Source organism: Lissotriton helveticus, chromosome 9 (assembly GCF_964261635.1).
Source record: "Lissotriton helveticus chromosome 9, aLisHel1.1, whole genome shotgun sequence".
Lineage (NCBI taxonomy): Eukaryota > Metazoa > Chordata > Amphibia > Caudata > Salamandridae > Lissotriton > Lissotriton helveticus.
The window spans coordinates 484992159-485011705 of record NC_136070.1 but is presented as its reverse complement, the minus strand read 5'-3'; the positions used below and the strand labels follow the sequence as shown (position 1 = coordinate 485011705).

The 19547-nt window shown below is 44.9% G+C and overlaps 1 protein-coding gene across 1 annotated transcript in view; it reads left to right on the top strand.

The window, feature by feature from the left end:
• The window catches only part of SYNE2 (spectrin repeat containing nuclear envelope protein 2), a 1843566-nt gene that overhangs the window by 1614335 nt on the left and 209684 nt on the right, over positions 1-19547 (top strand). Inside the window, exons 128-129 of the mRNA XM_078660317.1 lie at positions 5360-5554; positions 17370-17495. Of these exons, the coding sequence (XP_078516443.1) occupies positions 5360-5554; positions 17370-17495 (321 nt within the window). The remainder of the gene's footprint in view (positions 1-5359; positions 5555-17369; positions 17496-19547) is intronic.

Sequence of the window (19547 nt, the reverse complement as noted above, 5' to 3'; positions counted from 1 at the left end):
AAAATATAACAAAACAGTTAATATACAAGCCCTTTTAGTCCACATAAATAATCATAGCAATTTTCAAATTCACATTCAATCTTAAACTTAGGTCTTTTGAAATTGTCTCATTTTGTGCCAGGTTGTCAACCCACCAACTCCTTGTGGTTCACTGGGAACACCTCCCTTACACATTGTTTTCCAGGTGTTCTGTATTCAGTATCCTTAAAATCCACAAGGACATAAAAATTGCTAAAACAAGTGCTTGACAGAAGAGCAAAACTTTTCGCTAATATATTTTGGCCAAAGGGGCAACACAGATGCCACTCATATGCTACTGTTATGCAGGGATAACCAATATGTAATTAGGAATGCTAACATGTCATGGACAGCCACTCATACACAGGGATATCCAATATGTAATCAGAATGATGACATGCCTTAATGGACAAATGATATGCAGGGTTAGGCAGCACATCACCAAGAATGCCTGCTCCTTTGTCACTGATCAGAGATGTTTATATAAAGAAGGCCAGCTTGTCACCCAGAATGCCCACAATGTTTTATTGATGGGCTATTTCTGATGGAATCTTCTAACAGCATATTCCTCACCTTGTGAATATGTCCAGATATGAAACTTCATCTACAAACTCATGGGGTCTGGGAGGTGGCTCCCTACGGCTCTGTACCAATGTTGTTTTGCTCCAAAAGTGACAAAATAAGCTGCATATGAGTGCCACCCATACCGCTGACATTAGTTCCTTTCTTTTCACACCTTTAGACGTGTACATGGAGCTCCACTCCTCCTTTTGTATTCATTGACATCAACCTCGAGACATACAGGGTTTAAACCTTGTGGTACTGCTACAAACAGTTTTTTTGTGATGGATCCCTGCAAGGTGTGACTCTGGTGTTTGGGTTCAGCGCACAACTTCAAGGCTTGCAACACCTGCACCCAGATAAACCCAAAAGCTACCCAAGAACGCAAAGCCAAGCTATACTTGGTAAAACACTGCAAGGCTCCATGCAGGTTCCGCTCCCGATTAAAACTGAGGGCAGATCCACTCTTACTCCCACTCCCAAATTCTTTCCCACTATAGGTCTTCCTCACACTCGAAGTCTTTGCTTGAGACCAAAAAGAAACACAGGAAGGCCAAGGGGGAACTCAGCCCCTTCCCACTTATCTCGATTTCCTGATAAGGCAAGGGTGTCAACATGCTCCAAGTCTCACTCCCATTCCAATCCTGATGCACCCTGAATTCATGGGTCTGTCGGTGACGTCCTAGCAGGTTGAAGCCTTTAGAGAGGTCATTAGTGGAGAAGTGTGGCTCAATGGTTAGAGCGGCAGACCCTGATGCTGAGGCCTGGCCCGGGACCAGGGTTCAATTGGCGCCTAGGCGGGTCTTGGGCTCAATTTCCTCGGACCTGATAATTCTCGCCTCGGTGCTTATTCTAATCATGGGTCACACTCTGCAACTCTGGGCAACAGCTTGCTTAATCTCCACAACGGCCCCAACAGTGCTGGGATGCCTGGCTTCACCTTGGGGGTGCCCAGGAGTAGACATTTCACAGGGAAAAGCCAGGAAGGTTTCCACAGCGGTATGCGTACAGCGCCAGGACACCCCAGTTGGGGTATAAGTGCGCTTTACAAGTACAAATTTCATTTCATTTAATTTAATTTCATGCTGCACATCTTTGTTATGCTTCCGGGTTCCTTCTTGCATACCTTCAGGTATCAAGGATCCGTAGGGGGCTCCAATTGAGTTAACATTGGTGGATCCATCCTCGGTGCTATCTGTGCTCCTCGAACCCGCTTTTTGTTTCGTACCGGCGTTAGTGTTTACTTCTGGTCTGTTGCCGAAATTAGCATCCACGTTGGCACTGGTGCTGGAGGAGGCTCCATAACCTATAATGGTTCCCGAGACGAATTTGTTTCGACAGATGCCGCATACTGATCCTGGTGCAATGCAGCTAATACCTAATCCTTCTGACTCTGACACCATACCATTGCCTTTACTGTGCAGTAGTGCACAGACACTGCTCACACTTTTTGGTTCAAACTCCAATTAGAGTCCATCTTATGAATATGACAGTGGAGTGGATGGAGACAAGCTTGCAACCCCTCAATGGTGATGGTTTGTTATGTGCCTACACTGGTTTGGATATCTCACCCAACGCAGGGTTCGTGTCCCCCACCCCCATAGACCAGCCACAGGAGGAAGCATACCTTTTGCGATTGTTACTAGAGCAGGCTTCTCCAATGAGCATTACCTCTTCAGTAGTAGCTCTCCAGCTATCTGTAAGTAGCTTTCATCTGTGCAGCCCAGCCTAATAAACCAGAAACATTTACTTGGTTGAATTATTATGTATACAAAAACTGAAAAGTGTCTATTCGAGTTGAAAATATGTGTATTTTCAGAACTTATAAAATGATTTTTGTGGAAAAATTATTGAATTTCCAAAATATATCTAATGCAGATATTTGTGTGTTAATCTTGAGGCATTTGGGAAAAGTATTACTAATGTAACTACCTTGGTATGATCAGCATTGCAGCTTTAACTGTTTTGTATTAGAGGTGCATTCCACATTAACAAAGCTTTTTCGGTGATCACTGCTAGTAATATTGCATATGGTAACTGTAAGAGATTGGGCTATTGATTGAGGGGGTGCAACCCCTACTCAAGCAACAATCACAATCCTTGTCAGGGTGAACAACAAAAGTCACTACATTAATGTGTGCTTAACCCTACCTGTAGCTTGGCACAAAAACAGTCAGGAGTAACATAGAGGACATGTGTAAATATTTATGCAGGACGCAAACATTAATACATTGAAAACATAACACAAGTAAAAAACCCAAACAAATAAAAAAAAATTAGAAAACATTAATAAATAAAATGGTATAAAATCAAATTAAATCCAATCTGTAGAACTGGAGTTATACATTTTTAAAGTGTTTAGTGAAATCTAGCGCCTAAAAGATGAAGTGCCAAATGCAAGTATCTTGTTGTGCGAGATGGGACACAGTCAAAGGTTAATGCAGACCACAATGGAGCAGTTCAAATACAAGGGGTGGATTAGGCCCTATCTCGGCTTACCTTCAGACTTTGAACATTTCTTGAAGAAAAGTCCAGGAAAAGGTAGAGTTCAGCAGGGAAGGCAGCAGGGGTTACCCAAGGGGGAGTCACTAGACAAAGTCTCAGTAAAGCCGTTGATGATAGTGCTTAGAAAATCCAAGTGGGAAAAGCTGGATTTCTGAGCCCAGTAGGTTGTAGGTTGTAGTGTGCTTATGAGGTGTTACAAGGGTCCAGTTTAATACTCATGTGCCAGCCTTTGATGCTTTGACGTGGGGGGATTGTCAATACTACCCCCACATCTGGTTCTGTAAAGTTCTTCCCTTCTCCTGCCAAGGCTCCTAGAAGTCTGGGGTGACCAAATACTAGTGTCAAGTTCCTTTATGTGTGCTGGAGGCAAGCCCTTTGACGTTTAAGTGAGGCAGGGAACAGCTCGGCCCCCAGCCAACTTGACAGGATGGCCCATATTGTCTCGCTGTCTGGGAGTAATACACAAATCCCAACTGCAGAGCCATTCACAGTCATGTGACCCAGGATATTGGCAGGAGACACAAATGGTTAGGACAAGAAAATAGCAACATTCTAAAAGTGGCATTTTCAGAATTGTGACTTGTAATCTGTCTCTGCCATTAAAAATGGTTTTAAATTACAATTAATTTGAGCATGAACAGCATATCTCTATCTTCTCCCAATCCAAAGTTATCATTTATTAAGTGTAATAAAGTTTTGGTTAATTGGAGAGATAGGCCTTACATCAGTGAAAACCAACTTTAGGAGTTTTTCACTGCCTTAATATGTACAACTTAAGTACACTTGTCCTAATTCTTAAATACACTGCACCATTCCCTTTGAGCCTTTAGGGCCTACCTTAGGTGTGATTTATATGTATTAAAAGGAAAGTTTAGTCCTGTCGAAAAAGTTTATTTTGCAAGTTCGAAATGGCAGCTTAAAACTGCACTACAGACTGCAGTGGCAGACCTGCAACCTGTCTTAAATGCTGAAGAGCAAGACCAACCTCCTTCAAGTATCCTGACTTCTGCCCCACAGTGGTGACTATGATTTCAACGATGGCCCACTAAGGGTGGATTTTTCATCTCAAAAAGTGCCACATTTCCTTTCTACACCAGAACTTAGAAGACATCTTAAAGCTTTCCTTCAAAAAAGTCACAAGGTCCCTTTCTGAAGTGGGACTTGAAAGATTTCTGAAGCTTTTTGACTTCCAGACTTTCACCAGGAACAGTCCATTTGTTTGTTTCCAAGCATTGCTCCATGGCGGTCGGCCTCAAACCATACATAGGTCCCAGTCTACTGCTTCCATAGACTAACATTGGAAGTTTGAGCTATTTATCTGGTATTTTCACTTAATTCTTTACAAATTCATATCTCCAGCTCCCCTTATTTGACTTTTGTCATTTTGCTTATTAACCGTTTCTCTATTTTTATAAATTGGAGTGAGATTTTTTTATTGTGTTGTGTCTTTGACTTTTTAACTGTTTGGGTACTTCTGAATTCTTTACACATTTTAAGCAATTCTACTCTGTGTCATCGCTATCAGGGTTTGCGCTCATGTTTAAATTAATGACACTTTTCAATGGAACTAACAGGCATATGACTATTTTACTTGTGCTGGACGCCTATGCACTTCAAATTAAAAATCCACTTTCTTACAGATGTCATCAAGAATACCAAACAATTAGAGTGATAGGCTACTATTGTGCAGGTTTAGCCAGTAGATCACCAAGGAGGTTCACAATATGTCAAAGGTTAGCCAATTTTACGCAGGAAATGCAAATATGCCACCCGAATACCCACAAGTATGTCATTGATGGGCATGCAGGGACAGCGGTAATGTCATCACAATGGCTCGCACATGTCACTCCATGAATCCGTATATGCTCAAGATTTGTAAACTAATGGTCATGATAGCTCTATAATTTAACCATTCAAAGTCCACCGGACACCTTTTATGATACAAATATCTAAAAAGCTAGTGACAGGATTTACAACCCAAAACCACAAGATTTCTAGTTTCATGCCAACTTAGTTGTAATTCAATTCAGTCGTTTTTGTTCTAGCCTTTGTTAGAATGAAGAGCATAAAATCCCTATTAGTGTGAAAATGGAAAACGGCTCTTTTATTGTATCTGTTCTAGCATAACCTTACACTAAGTTAATGGTTCTTTGTATTTTGCAAAAAGAATGTTGCCTCTGTCTAATGTTAAACAAGTCTATAATGTTGGCAAAGAATATATTTTGCAATTAAGAATTCATAGCACAGTATTTACATAGTGCTTTCCTATCAACAGAACAAACAGATACTTCTCCAGAGATGGCAACAGACATATTCTTCATTGTTGGATGCTGCAAAACCGATTGAGAATGTAGCAGACCTCGGGACAAAGACCTGTCTGCAGAAGGAACGTGCACAACTAGAGGAGAACTGGAAGGATATACATGCTGAGCTGGACAAGATGATACATCAGTTTAGTAAAACTGTGCAGGTACAAAACACTTTCGATATACAGCTGATCAGATTAATTTGAACTTTTTTTGCATGCCACACCTTGGTACATTAAAAATAATAAGTACACAAAAATCATAGATCCTGCAATAAGCGGATCTAGATAGATTATGATTAAGATGGTTTCTGCCCAAAAATGGATGGAACATTTGGTTGACTTTTTAACATAGTTTTCTTTACAAAGGAGAATTAACAATTGTGAACTTTTAGAAAGAAATGTAACATGACAGAGACCTCTTATCCAGGGGACGTGTCATCATAACATGTCCTAGGAGTATCAGGTTGCTCGCTATTTAACACATGGCTAAAGACCCTTTGAGAATTACTTGGTGGGCCCATATATGTGATCAAATAGGCATTCAGCATCATTCAACTTCCAGTAGTGAGATTGTGGGGGTACAGGACTGAAGATCCGATGAGTATAAGAGCATGAGGAAACACACAAGATAAGTGTAGTGTTGGTGTGCCTCAGCTCCTTCACAAATTGTTGTCCCATGTCCCAGGGTAAAGATGACTGCATATAAGTGGTACTTGAAATGCTCACCCCATAGAATGTTACAGAGCTCTTGTAACCCAACCATCTCCGTTTCCACACATCTTGTAATATGCTCACTGGCAAATTATAAAGGGGTCTGTGTGTCAGTGCTGAAGCAGGAGAGAGTCAACAACATTGACGGCATAGCACAGGATATCTGAGAGCTACAGATTCATGTTACATGAAGCTCTCTGACTATCCAAAATTAGCGTTGCTAAATTGCCATATCTTTTAATTAACTCCTGTCGCTCCCAGAGAAATAGAAGATGATCATTGCAATAGGACAGGAGAATGTACCTAAAATTGATTGGAAGTCTCAAATGAAGTTCATCACATTTCTTTAATTTTGTAGATTGTAGAATGGCATTGCTATTCCAGTCATCTTCTGCTCAGTTTTTTTGGGTAGTTGGATAGACTGAGGTCTCATGTTATGATTACCATATACTGATGAACTCTTAAAAAGCCAGCATGCTTAGTAGAAGTGGGGTCAAAGCATTCGCCTGTTTACCACCATTGTCCCTGCAGCACACTGTTGAACCAGTCACAGACATGTGTGACTTGTTCATTTCCCTCAGACTAAAACTAGGTTGTATCAGCAGCCTTTTAGATACAGAATGAATGAATCTAAGGAGAAAAGAGTATACAACATGTTGCTTCAAAAATGGTTGTCCTGGCTCTGTCAACACCAGGCAGGCCTAGCTAAAAGAATTTAACTTTTCATGATAACACAGAGAGATGGGTTCAGACAAACTCAACACCACAGGCAGCTGCCAAATTTGTTATTTCCTTGACTCTCTTGCCAAGCTGTGACTAGCATCATTACTCTGAAGCTCGCAGGGTTTCTGGTGTGTGCACTCCCATGCCATTATCAGGTTTGGGCAGACAGAAGACATGTATGCTGCAAGAAACAGGCTACATTGGGACTTTATTAGATATCACCAGCATCCTGTGCAACACCTTCATAATGAGCTTCCCCGTATGAAGAACAGGAAAAAACAAACAAGACTGCTGCGCATAATTCTTTTATGAACTTAGCCCATAATGAAAAACATATGAAGGACTCACTAAGCTGCTCTACCCATTCTCCATACATAAAGAACACCAAGGTCTAAACGATCTGACCAATTCCTACAACATGTGGCAAAGACAGCCCAAATGTTATGCAAAGATCTCCTGCCTACAAAAAGCATACGTAAAAATAATAGATAAAAGAAGTACTCAAAGTGGGTCAATGCTTCCTTGCTACCAATGAACATGCATCACTATCACAATGACCTCTTGTAAAGACCTGTTAATGTTTCTGACAGAAGGCTTTGAAAGTCATTTAGAACCTGGCAAATGGCCCTCTACCAGGCGCTACCAGTGCCTCCCCTATAGCCTCCAACCATCAATGTGAGGTATTAGCGCACCACTTTGTGAATAAAGTGGAGCAGATTTATCAGGGCCTTTCTAAGGAGATTATTCCTATTGAGAATGTTGTGTCTGGGGGGGCTGACATTATGGAGGGCAACTGCCTGTCATCCTTCTCTTTGTTGATGCCCCAGGAATTTGAGGCCTTGTGCTTTAAAATGAAGTCTGGCTCCCCAGCCGACCCGATGTCATCTGCCCACTTTCGCCAGTTCCACCCATCTATTGCCTCCGTGGGTCTGGAACCGGCCAATCTGTCTCTGAGGCTAGCCTATGTGCCCAGGGCGTGGAAGCACGCTAAAGTCATTCTGTTGTTAAAAAAGTCGTCTCTTGATCCGGAAGACCCTGTCAATTATCGCCCTATTTCCCAGCTGCCTTTTCTAGCTAAGCTGGTGGAAGCGCATTTGAACTCCATCCTGTCCAAATTTCTCGATAAGTTTAACATCTTTGATTCATCCCTTCATGGGTTTCGCCCACGCCATAGCACTGAGTCAGCGCCCCTGGCAGTAACGGAATCCATCCGGAGCAGGCTGGATGTGGGAGACTCTGTGTCCTTGGTCCTGCTGGACCTAAGCGCCGTTTTCGATACGGTGTCTCATTCGATCCTTCTTGAACGCCTCCGTGCAGTTGGGATTAGGGGCAGTGCCCTGGATTGCATCCGGTCCTTTTTGGAAAGGCGGTCCTTCCAGGTTTCAGTGCAACCTTTCCATTCCCAGGATTATGTCCTGTGCCAGGGGGTACCACAGGGCTCTATTCTGAGCCCGCTCTTGTTCAACCTCTATGTGAGACCCTTGGCGGAAGTGGCTAGAGGCAGGGGGCTGTCCTTGGTGTCGTACGCCGACGACACCCAGCTGGTGATTGCCGTTTCTAAAAACTGCTGTGCCAACTTGGAGAACTGTAAGGAGAATCTGTTGGTTATTTCGAATTGGATGAGGGTTAACTGCCTTCAGTTAAATGCCAGCAAATCTGAAATCTTACTATTTGGGAAGGACCAGGAACTCTGGTCCGAACAGTGGTGGCCCGACCATCTTAAACCCGTACCGTCACCCAAGGAGGCTGTTAAGAACCTGGGTGTTTGGTTCGATAATTGTTTGACATTTGAGAACCAGACAAAACTGGTTGCCGCTGTCTGTTTTGGACTTTTGAGAGGACTGAGACCCTTGCTTGGCTTTTTTCCTACTAGAGTGCGCCAGACTAATGTGCAGGCCTCCATTCTTGCTAGGCTTGATTACGGAAACTCTTTATACTTAGGTGCCAACAAAGCCAGTATCAAACGCCTTCAGAGCGTTCAGAACGCGGGGGCGCGTCTGTTAGTGGCTCTACCTAGATCTTGCTCGGTAGCGCATGTGCTTCCCAAGCTTCATTGGTTGCCCATCGAAAAGCGCATTCAGTTTAAGGTACTGTGCATCTCTTATAAAATCTTGATGCACCAAGCCCCTACTGGGCTATCTTGTCTACTGACGCCCTACATGCCCAGACGCACATTGAGATCTGCCGACCGTGGGCTTGTCTGTGTCCCTCGAGTTTGGAGAGCGAGGGCAGGGGGCCGTTCGTCTGGCCTCTTAGCAGCTAAACTCTGGAATTCTCTCCCAGCGCACATCGGAGGTAGTCCCAATCTCTTGATGTTTCGCAAGTCCATAAAAACCTGGCTGTTTCCATTATCTGATGTTTAGGCGCCAGGAGGTCTCTCTGCTTGTTTCTCTGGTTTCTGGTTGTGCTGGGACGCCTCGTTGCTGAGGCAGCCATGCGCACTATAAATCCTAAATAAATAAATGGCCCTCTAGCAGCCTGCTCGGCATAGCTCTTTGTGCCTACATTGCATCTATCAGTGACTCAGTGCACTTTGGACACTGCTGCATACTGTGTGAGCACCATGTGTTTGACCACTGCACGTTTTTGGTATTCTCAAACAAATTTTCAATGCAGGACAATTTCTTCCAGTGTCTTAGAGCTATTACTGTTTTTTCTTGCTGCAGCAATGTCAGTGGCTTGGCAGGTGTACCGCCAATGTGAGGGGCTTCTGAGTAATTGGTTTCCAAAGCTTGAGCCACCTAACTCTTTACCACTGGTAAACTGGCAGTTCTTCTACCTCTAAATGAGGCAGAGAACCACAGGTTTGGCAGGACTGACGCTCTGCCAACTTATGGTGGAGATCCTGTTTAGGCAAAGTCTAAATGATGCCCTGTATTTTATTCCACTTCTGGAGGGTTTGTGCCTTCCTGTACCTCGTCTTCTATACTGGCACTTCCAACAGTGCCAGCCTTCAATAGAGAGTACACTATGGGAGTGATATGAAGCAATAAAACAAACAAATTCAGGTAAGATTCTGGCTGAAGCTGAAGACACACTATGGTGATGAATGTACTCTATCTGTACATCATATGGATATTACATGCCACAGATCATTTCTGACTCATATGATACAAATTGTCTCTGGTAGACTGTTCTACACAAGCAAAGAACTCTAGTGTGATGTTGCAGTACTGTTAAAAGTTATTTGATGCCAGTGCATTATTCAAATAAGCAAGTGATTCTGAATATACCCCTTTTAAACTAGTGAATGTGTGCCTTTAAGTTCAAATAATAGTATGTTGTGAACAGAGGTTGTCTTTTGTCTTGGAAACAGAAGTCTTGGTAGCTTGTAACCTCTTTTTATGAAATGTTGGGGATATTTTCTGCTTATAATATGTAAGGTACCTGTGCCCCTTGACTTCTCTGGTGCCAGGCACTACAAAGTGTAGTATTCTGGGTAGTGATGGCTGACACCAAAGGTTTTTAGCTTACTAAGAACCTGGAGGGCCTTTATGCCATTGTTCTGTGTGGTTCCATGGGTCTAGTCCAGCCACAGATCTACCACCCAATTAGGTAAATTACATTGTGTTAGATTAGTATAACAATTAATTACACATTGGCTCTCGTTAACATTTCGAAAATGCAATGTATTATTCACATATCTTGTTACAATGAAGGCAGCAATCTAGTAGTGACTTCTAACTATAGAATCCTTGCCATAGAATTATCCCCAGGCGTCAGACTGGATCGGAGATTTTTCGTGAGTAGCACCCCTGCGTGCCGGTAGGTGACGTCGTTCGGCTCCACGTGGCATTGTCTATGCCGGAAGTGACGTGTGCAGCGCCTGTATAGGCACCCCCAAAGCGCTGACATCAGTTTCTCTTCTTTTCCTTCTGAGCCAGTCAGTGCACAGAACTAACCCCAGTCAATGTTTGACTGACTTTTTTGTCAAAGTCTTTTTTGGATTTTTCTCCTGGTGTGGCAGGATGTCAACTAGGAAGGCTGGCTTCGGGCCCTGCAACACCTGTCACCAGCAGATGTCATTGATAGACCCACACCTTGTTTGCCTCTGGTGCCTCAAGCATGACCACAACGCGCAGACCTGCTTTGACTGCCGTGCCATGCACCCTGAGGCCTTGAGGGAGCGCAATGGTCTTGATCCCAGTTGAGCGGAAGGCCTCAGGATCAGTCTGCAGCCCAAGATCCTTGTTGCACTCCAAGTCATCTTTGAGTAAGTTCCACAAGCGTAAGAAGACTAATAAGTTGAAGAGGTCCTGGGGTTCGCCCTGTCTGTCGAAGTCATTGGACGAGATGAGGTAGCATTGTCAATCAAGGCCTGGCTCCATGGTTGAGACTGCGCCTGGCATGGCTCTATGCCTCCCCAAGTCCCCAGGAGTATTGTCAACCTCCGCCAACCTACACGAGTTCCATGAGGTCATACACCTCATATTTGAGCAGCCCGTTCCCGCTGATGTGCATTCGCGCCAGTTCAGGTGGGGCCCCACTAGTTCTCTGCCGGTGTTTCCATCCTTAGCTCCAGTCCAGCCCCTTGAATCCACAGATGGATCCAGACTGGGGCCGATCATACCAGCTCGACCTTCCCCGGCCCTGCGTTACGATGCCGACCCTCCTAGTGCCACCAGTGCCCTCAGGTGGTGCCATCCCCATTCTCATCCTGACTCTGACATGAGCCGGAGGTGTAGTCCAAAGTCGACTCCAGTGCCTACTGTAGCAATGCCTTCCAGGCCAGAGCCCAAGCCCTATTATTATGTTCTGAGACTTGGAGAGGATTAGGAGGGGTCACTAAACCCTGAAGAATACCAGCCCCTAAACCCCAACACGAACTGGTGTGAGGAATTGGAAGATGTTAGTGGACTGGACACCTCTCCAAATACTGACATGCTCTCTCTCTGCCTACCGTGGCTATAAAGGCAGCGGCTTATTTTGCTATGGTGGTGTGAGTGTGGCTTAGCCTGCCCTCAGTCGCAGTCAAGACTAACATCTTGACAGAGGTGCTTCAGCAAGGAGTGATCCACTCAGAACAGCTTCTCCCATTTAATGAAGCCCTCATTGGATGACCTGCTTGGAACTTGAGCCACACCCTGCACAGGTGCTCCTGTGAGCAGGACGACTGCCTGCCTCCACGGCCCAGCCCCAGCAGACCCCAAATTTCTCACGCAACACTCTCCCCTGGAGAGCTTAGTTGTCCAAGCCTCCACCGCCCATGCAAATTCTAGAGCATTCCCTACCACTCCACAGGATAGAAAATCCAAGAGGCTGGACACCTTAGGAAAGGAAAATATTTCTTCCACCAGCCTAGCATTGCAGTCCATGACCACTGCGTGCCCATGGTCCCTGAAGAGGCCTGGTCCATACTCTCCCAATCTGTGTCTGATGGGAGGGATGCAGCAAAGTTCATGATTCAGTGTGGGTTTGGACACAACCACCTCACTGGGCTGAGCGGTCTCTTTGTCGGTGGCCTCATGGAGCCATGCCTGACTGAGAACAACTGCCTTTTTGTGGATGTCCAAGCGCCACTTATAGAAATTCCCTTTGATGGCTCCTGTCTTTTCGAAGACAAGGTGGACTCAGTGCTAGAGCGCTTCAAGGATAGCAGAGCTGCGGCCAGGTACTTGGGCCTTTCAGTGGCCCCTCACTAACCTCAGTCCACTTTCTGCTCCTTTCGTGGCTGCAGAGGGTCTTTCGGCCACGTATTTACCCACCCAGCCACCACTGTGCGCAAGCTTCCTGGCCTTTGTGTGGCTGAGGACATGGTACGCACAGATCCCATGGTGTAATCAGCCAGAAGTCGGGCTGGTCTACCACTACCCCAGCAGCTGCAACCTCCAAACCCCTTAAAATTGCTGCAGAAGGAGGCAGGATATGACATCACCTGCCACACTGGAGGTCTATAACATCAGACTGCTGGGTTCTTCAGATTGCCCGAAGGGGCTACTGCCTCCCTCATGACTACTCCTCCATCTATGCCACTCAATTATGACAGGCTCATGGATAACTATCTCTTCTTGCTCCCCCAGGAAGTGATGACTTTCTTGGCCTTGAAAGCCGTAGAGAGGGTGTAGACACCAGACATAGTTTGTGGTTGTTATTCCTACTACTTTCTGGTGCCCATAAAGGGCAGAGGCCTTCATTCTATCCTAGACCTGTGCCCCCTCAATTTCTTCCTCAAAAAGGAGAAGTTCAAGATGCTCACGCTCACTCAAGTCTTGTCTGCCCTGGACCCGGGAGACTGGTTGGTAGCATTGGACTTGCTGGACGCATACTTTCACATTCCTGTCCTACCTGTCCACAGGGGTTAATTGTGGTTCGCCGTGGACCATGAGCACTTTCAGTACGCTGTGCTCCCTTTTGGCGTTACCAATGCCCCTCTGGTGTGCACCAAGGTGGTGTCGGTGGTCGCAGCTCATCTGAGGCTATCAAAGGTGCCTCTTATCTCGACCACTGACTGTTAAAGCAAGGCTTGCCCCAGGGTGTCATCACCCACTTCAGACTCCTGCACTCCCTGGTATTCACTATCAACATGCCAAAGTCTCACCTGACTCCCTCTGAGGTGCAGTTTTGGGTCTATCTTCCCGAATGGCTATGATACCGATGTTTAAGGCTCCATCCTGGATTTTGGTGACACTGACTCAGACAGCTGGGCCTCCTGCATCCTGCTTGTGACACATGCCTAATAACATGTATGGGCTCTGCAGTGGGACTTGAAGTTCCAGAAGGCGCAGCTTCAGGGGAATCTCTCAGACACAGTTTAGATCTGAGAGGGAACTGAAAAAGATCTGCAGTGGTGGCTAACGAACATGATTGGGTCTGCAGCAGACCCCTCTCCCTTCCCCAACCAGATATGACAATGGTGACAGATGCGGCACTCCTAGGATGGGGCAGCCATCTGGGAGAGGTGGAGATCAGAGGCCTGTAGTTTCCAGTGGAATCTGGACTCCACATCAACCTACTCGAGCACTGGAGATCTTACTGGCATTGAAAGCCTTTCTACCCTTCATCAAAGGAAGGCCAGTACAGGTGTTTATGAACAATACCACTGCCATGTGGTACTGCAACAAACAAGGCAGGGTGGTGTTGTGGACCCTTTGTCAGGAGGCCCTGCATCTCTGGACATGACTGAAACATCAGTGTGTATCCCTGGTGGTTCAACACCTGGCGGGTTCTCTGAACACCATGGCGGATGAACTCAGCCGCAGATGCCTAGCGGATCACGAGTTCATCACCACCCCCTTTTCTGAATCGTTTTTGGCCACTATAGGTGTGGCAGGGTATACTCAGACATGAGTCCCTTGCTCACTGCTCCATCAGGATTCAAGCAAGCCGGGCCGACGACGGCTGAAATGCCAGAAACCGGTCCCCGGAAGCTTGTCTCCTTTCTGGTGAAGAATTGGCTTGGTAGTTTGGTCTGCCCTGTTCCCATGATGCACTGGGCCAGGGACAGACTAATTTGCATATAGCCAGGTTCTGAGCTGGGATGGGGCAGTGAGCTAAATAACGGTGATGGATCAAGCCCTGATCTTTGGACTGGGTAAGAGTGGTCTGCTTAATTCAGACACTCTGTTCATCACCACCCCCTTTTCTGAATCGTAGCGGATCACGAGTGGCATCTCCATCTGGAGGTGGTGCAAGGTCTCTTTCAGCAGTGGGAAGAGCCTTGGTTCTCCACCCGAACCTGTCAAAGCTCCACCTTCATGCACGGAGACTGAGCAGCGACAGTTGACAACTTTCGACCTTCCTCCCGAAGTCCTAGTAGCAATAACATCTGCCCAGAGGGTCAGTGGCCTTCAGGCTTTGTCATCGAAGCCTCCGTACCTGAACGTCTACCCAGACAAGCAGGTTCTTCGCACTAGAGCTACCTTTATGCTGAAAGTTGTCACTCCTTTTCATGTAGGCCAGTCCATCAACCTATTTACCTTTTACGCTCTGCCACATCCCTTTAAGGACGAGGAGCAACTTCGCCAACTGAACCCAGAAAGAGCATTGCTGTTCTACCCTGACCACATGAAAAAGTTCTGAGTGGACTAGGAACTGTTTGTAGGGTATGTCGGAGCGAAGACGGGAATAGCTATGCAAAAACAGATCATCTCTCATTGGATCATGCTCTGCATTAAGGTCTGCTGCGCATTGGCCAAGAAGCAACCCCCTGAGGGTTGGTGTGCTCCTTCCACCAGAGCTAAGGTTGCGACCACTGCATTAGCATGTGAAGTTCGGGTACTGGATATCTGCCAGGCAGCAATGTGGGCTTCTCTACACACGTTTACAAAGCATTTCTGCCAGGACAGTCAGTATGGACTTTCTAGTGTGAACATTTCGCAGACACACCTCCAGGGAGGTATTGCTTGGGTATCTATTCTAAGGTAAGGAATCTGCGTCTAGAAGTCTCTATCAGATGAACAAGTTGCTTACCTTCAGTAACGCATTATCTAATAGAGACTCTAGCAGCAGATTCCTTACCAACCAATGCATTTTCCCTGCTCTCTGAACGGATTTCTAGGGACAGGGATGTTGCCTTTTCAGGACCCTAGTTTTCCACACCAGTGGTCAGTGGTCTTAATAGATCCACGCTACTGACGTGGAAAGTCGCAAAAAGAAACTGATGTCAGCATACTATATAGCCACCACGTGCGTCACTTCCGGCACGGCGCCACCACCCCCTACTGGCATGGAGGGGTACTTCTCACCAAAATTTCCTCCTCCAGGCTGACACCTGCGGATAATTCTAAGGTAAGGAATCTGCGGCTAGAAAGAGACTCTACCAGATAAGGTATTTCCCAAGGTAAATAACTTGTTTTTCAAGTGCAGACGGTGCAAGGTGCAGAAAGTGCTTGGGGCGTAATAAATATTTACAATTTTGACATATATTTTGAACCAACTCAGGGTGTCATAATCTTGTACTGATTTAAAGTCCTCTATTCAAGTCAAACTTTGGCAGAATTACACAAGTGGCAACCCTGAGCTTATGTGTGTCGACATTTTGACCCTAATGGATTTAAGCCATGGGTCTCTTCAGGACAACGCCATCTGTTGCATCACCTTGTTTGAAGACATTGCTTATAAATTGAGTCTGCCCACTTCACCATGTCCTTTTTCTGGTGTGGATCTCCAGTATGGTGTTTCACACAGCCTGTGTATACTCGCGAGCTGTCGCTCACTGTGAAATACAGTGTCTAAAAAATGCTTTGTACTGGGATGCATGAGAAAATTATCCTGTGCTTGGCACAGGTGGTTAGCGAACTGTGAAACCCCTATGCCAATACCACAGTGGGACATATTCACTACCTAATCTAGCCTGTGCAAGGCCAAGTGGTTCATAAGCATTTCGGTCCAAGCTTAAGTGGCTTATCAGCATCAAAATGCCTGGAGACTCCTAGTATTTTTCTTCAGCATGACATACATGTAGCTTATATGTGTACTTGTAGGGATGGTGAGGTGTCATGTGGCTAGCAGGCTTTTTATTAGCTCCTTCAGAGCATGTCCTTTTCTCTAGAGAGACTACTGAGCTATGCATGAATTGTCCCCATCCCATATGAACACTGAAGAAACAGAGGCTACCCAGTATTCCACCAAGGGACCTTGAGTGACCTGTCTTTCTCTGGCGATAATATTTCCACGGGTTTTATTATACATACAGTGTCCTGGAACAATAACTCATTCTTTAAAGTAAATAAACAAAATCCTCTATGTAAGAAGAAATACATATGACATTTACAAAATCTGCGAAACAGGGATGCAAGGCACCCTGAGGTACACATAGTGAAAAATGCACCCAATAAAGTGCAGAGAGGTTTTTGGAAATGGCAATTGAAAACTGGAGGAGAGGAGACAAATCCTGTCTGTATGGGTGATGATTTTCAGGATAAAATAAATGTCTGTTTATAGAATTCTGATATCACAGACACAGTCCATGAGTACCCCTTGATGTTTTGACCCTTGTGGCCAAAGTCTGCAGGTCATCATAGGATGAGGCAGAGGGGCGGTAATAGTGGGCACTTTATGTAATTAAGGACAATTTATGGAAATCTGGTGAGGATACTACGTTCTGTGATAGATTAAATCACTGTGGTAGACAAGGAGGGGATGCCTCAATACCAACAAGTGGAGGTGTAGAAAAGCAGGCCTTTTTTAGATAACTGCTGGTCATTATTAAAGGATTATAGGTTATGAGAGACGTCAATAACGTATTACAGTCACGGTCTGATGTATCTGTAATATGTGAGTTTAAGTGCCAGCTAGCATAAGTCATGTGGATATTTAATGTTGCCTCAGAGTTTCATGGTCATATTCAACATACAGAGGACCGAGGGCCTGATTTAGATAGAGTTTGGTGGACAGGGTACTCCGTCACAAACGTGACACATATTCTGCCCATTGCATTACAAGGGCCACTGGATGTCCTTCATGTTTTTGACGGAGTGACTCCTCCGCCGAACTATACATCAGGCCCAGAGTAATTTTCAATATACAAGTTGGCATGTGTTTCACTACGATTTTGACCACATGCATATGTATTACATTTGTTACTTTTTCCTTCTAAAATCAGGCCTGGGACACCTGTGAAAATCGGATAATAGAGATGGGCAAAGAACTGCAGGATCCAAAGGTCAAATTAAATGAGCCACTCCCAGAGCGACATGACGACCTGCCACAATCGAAAGAGCTCTATCAGGTAAGTATATGTGCATGCACTGCCGGAAAAGCATGACTCTTCTCTTGAAGGACTGGGTTCTGCCAACACATGGTTATTGCAGTTGATCTGCCTGTTCTTTTCAGTGGCACAGTGTAAATTGTTTCAGAGTAGACAGTGTGCTAGTTTCTGGTGAAATCTCATTAGCCAGTCATTGTTATGCTTTCTGAATGCTAATGATGTAACATCATCTGCCTTGATTGTTTTCTCAGAAGGAGACAGTGGCATGCACATCATGATGATGGGGGCTAACAAAAGTTTCTGTCTTAGATATGTGGGTGAGGTGTATGATGTAACCTCAGATGGTTGTCTAGTGCTGGTGTGACATCTAAGCAACTGCAGTGCCAGAAGACCCTCACCGAGGGGCACCTGCTTTGCCCAAGGTCCTTGTTAGGTCTGTGTTGTGATAGCGCAGCTCTCAAACAGACCTGTTGTTAACAATGTACAAAAAGTGGGCTTTTGAGTTGCCCCTTCTAACCCTACGCTTGCTTTGATCAGCCTCTAACAGCCCTTGGCTTGACACTTTTTTCCATCACATCTTGGCTCATTCCAGTGGAGTTTTCATCTGGTCACTGAATGCTCTTTGCTGTTTGGGTGTATCCATCTGGCCCTTGCTCGAGTGTTTGCACTTATCTGCATGAGGCACTACTTTACATCTATGACCCTCTCTGCTCTCTCCTTTTGGCTCTCTTCCGTGTGACTCACTCTGTGTGCTAACTGTGCATTAAAACTAGACTTATTCATTTTAAACTCCGTGTATATCTGTTGGATGGCCAGTCCAGGTGATATTTTAGGGGTCCCTCAAAATATTTGGCAGCCAGAACTATTCCTGTTGCCTAACACACCTGGTGTCGTGGACATCATAAAAGTGGGGTAATATAGACTTAAGTAGATTTTCATGTCTGTCATACGGATTGGTCTTGGAGCTTCAGATTCACACTTGTGCATCTAAAAGGTGTATGGGTCATTAAACAGCGTAAAATAACCAATTGGGTTTGTTCCTGTGCTACAGGGAGCTGTATGTTATTTGGCCGTCACAGGAATTAATCCCATCAGGGCACGCTCAATCGTTCATTCTTCTGAGGCCAAACAGTGTGTTCCATCGAGAAGGATATTAGCTCCAAGAGACAATTCAACTTGCAGTGTGTTCTATGCAAATATTTTAAACAAAGATATAAAAATATTTTATAAGAATACTAATAACACCAATAAAATGAATAGTATAACACTACTAATTAATATTGTTACTATTAGTAGTGCTGCTACTACTAATATGATTATTACTGCTATTATTACTATAGCTATTGATGACCAAGCTGCCACATTGAATGGCTTCATGCACTGTAAATATACTTCTTGCATAGGACTGATCCTTTTACTTTTCCTTTCCATAAGCTGAGCCTTAGAGCAACATAAAGAATAGTTAAACACCCAATGTGAAATAAAAATGTCCTCTAATCCACTGTACAAACAGTATAGGATATAAAATCACAAATCTTGCAAAAAAAAATCAGTGAGATAGAATGATAGCTGGAGACAGAAGTATTTGTACATTATATGGTTCAAGTAACTGTTTATTGAAAAATAGGATTTGATCTCAGTTGTTCACATGTGCTGGTTTCGACAGGAGGTAAAATTTCCAATGAACTTGGTGTGGTTTGCTGTAGGCTTAATTGGACAGGTCTTTCAGGAAATGTACGGTATTCCAGACAACTTGGCGCCTCTGGGTGGCCAGTAGGGGTAGGGCAGCACCATTGAAAGGCTGGCACCACTTGACTATAGATGGGTGGAACCTGCCTGTCTGGGTAGGCTGAGTGTGGATTATTACACACAGTTGCCATTTCTAGGATCTGAGAATGCATCTAAGGACATAGAAAACAGCACAGACCACTGTGGGGTGCCCACCGCTCCACCAATCCTGCACAGGACAAAATTCATTTTCATTGATCTCAAAGTAGTGCAAGAAGGGATGGAGATCAACATCCATTGTGCCTGGCTGATTAGCAGCCACTTGGGACAGCCTAAATAAAGAGA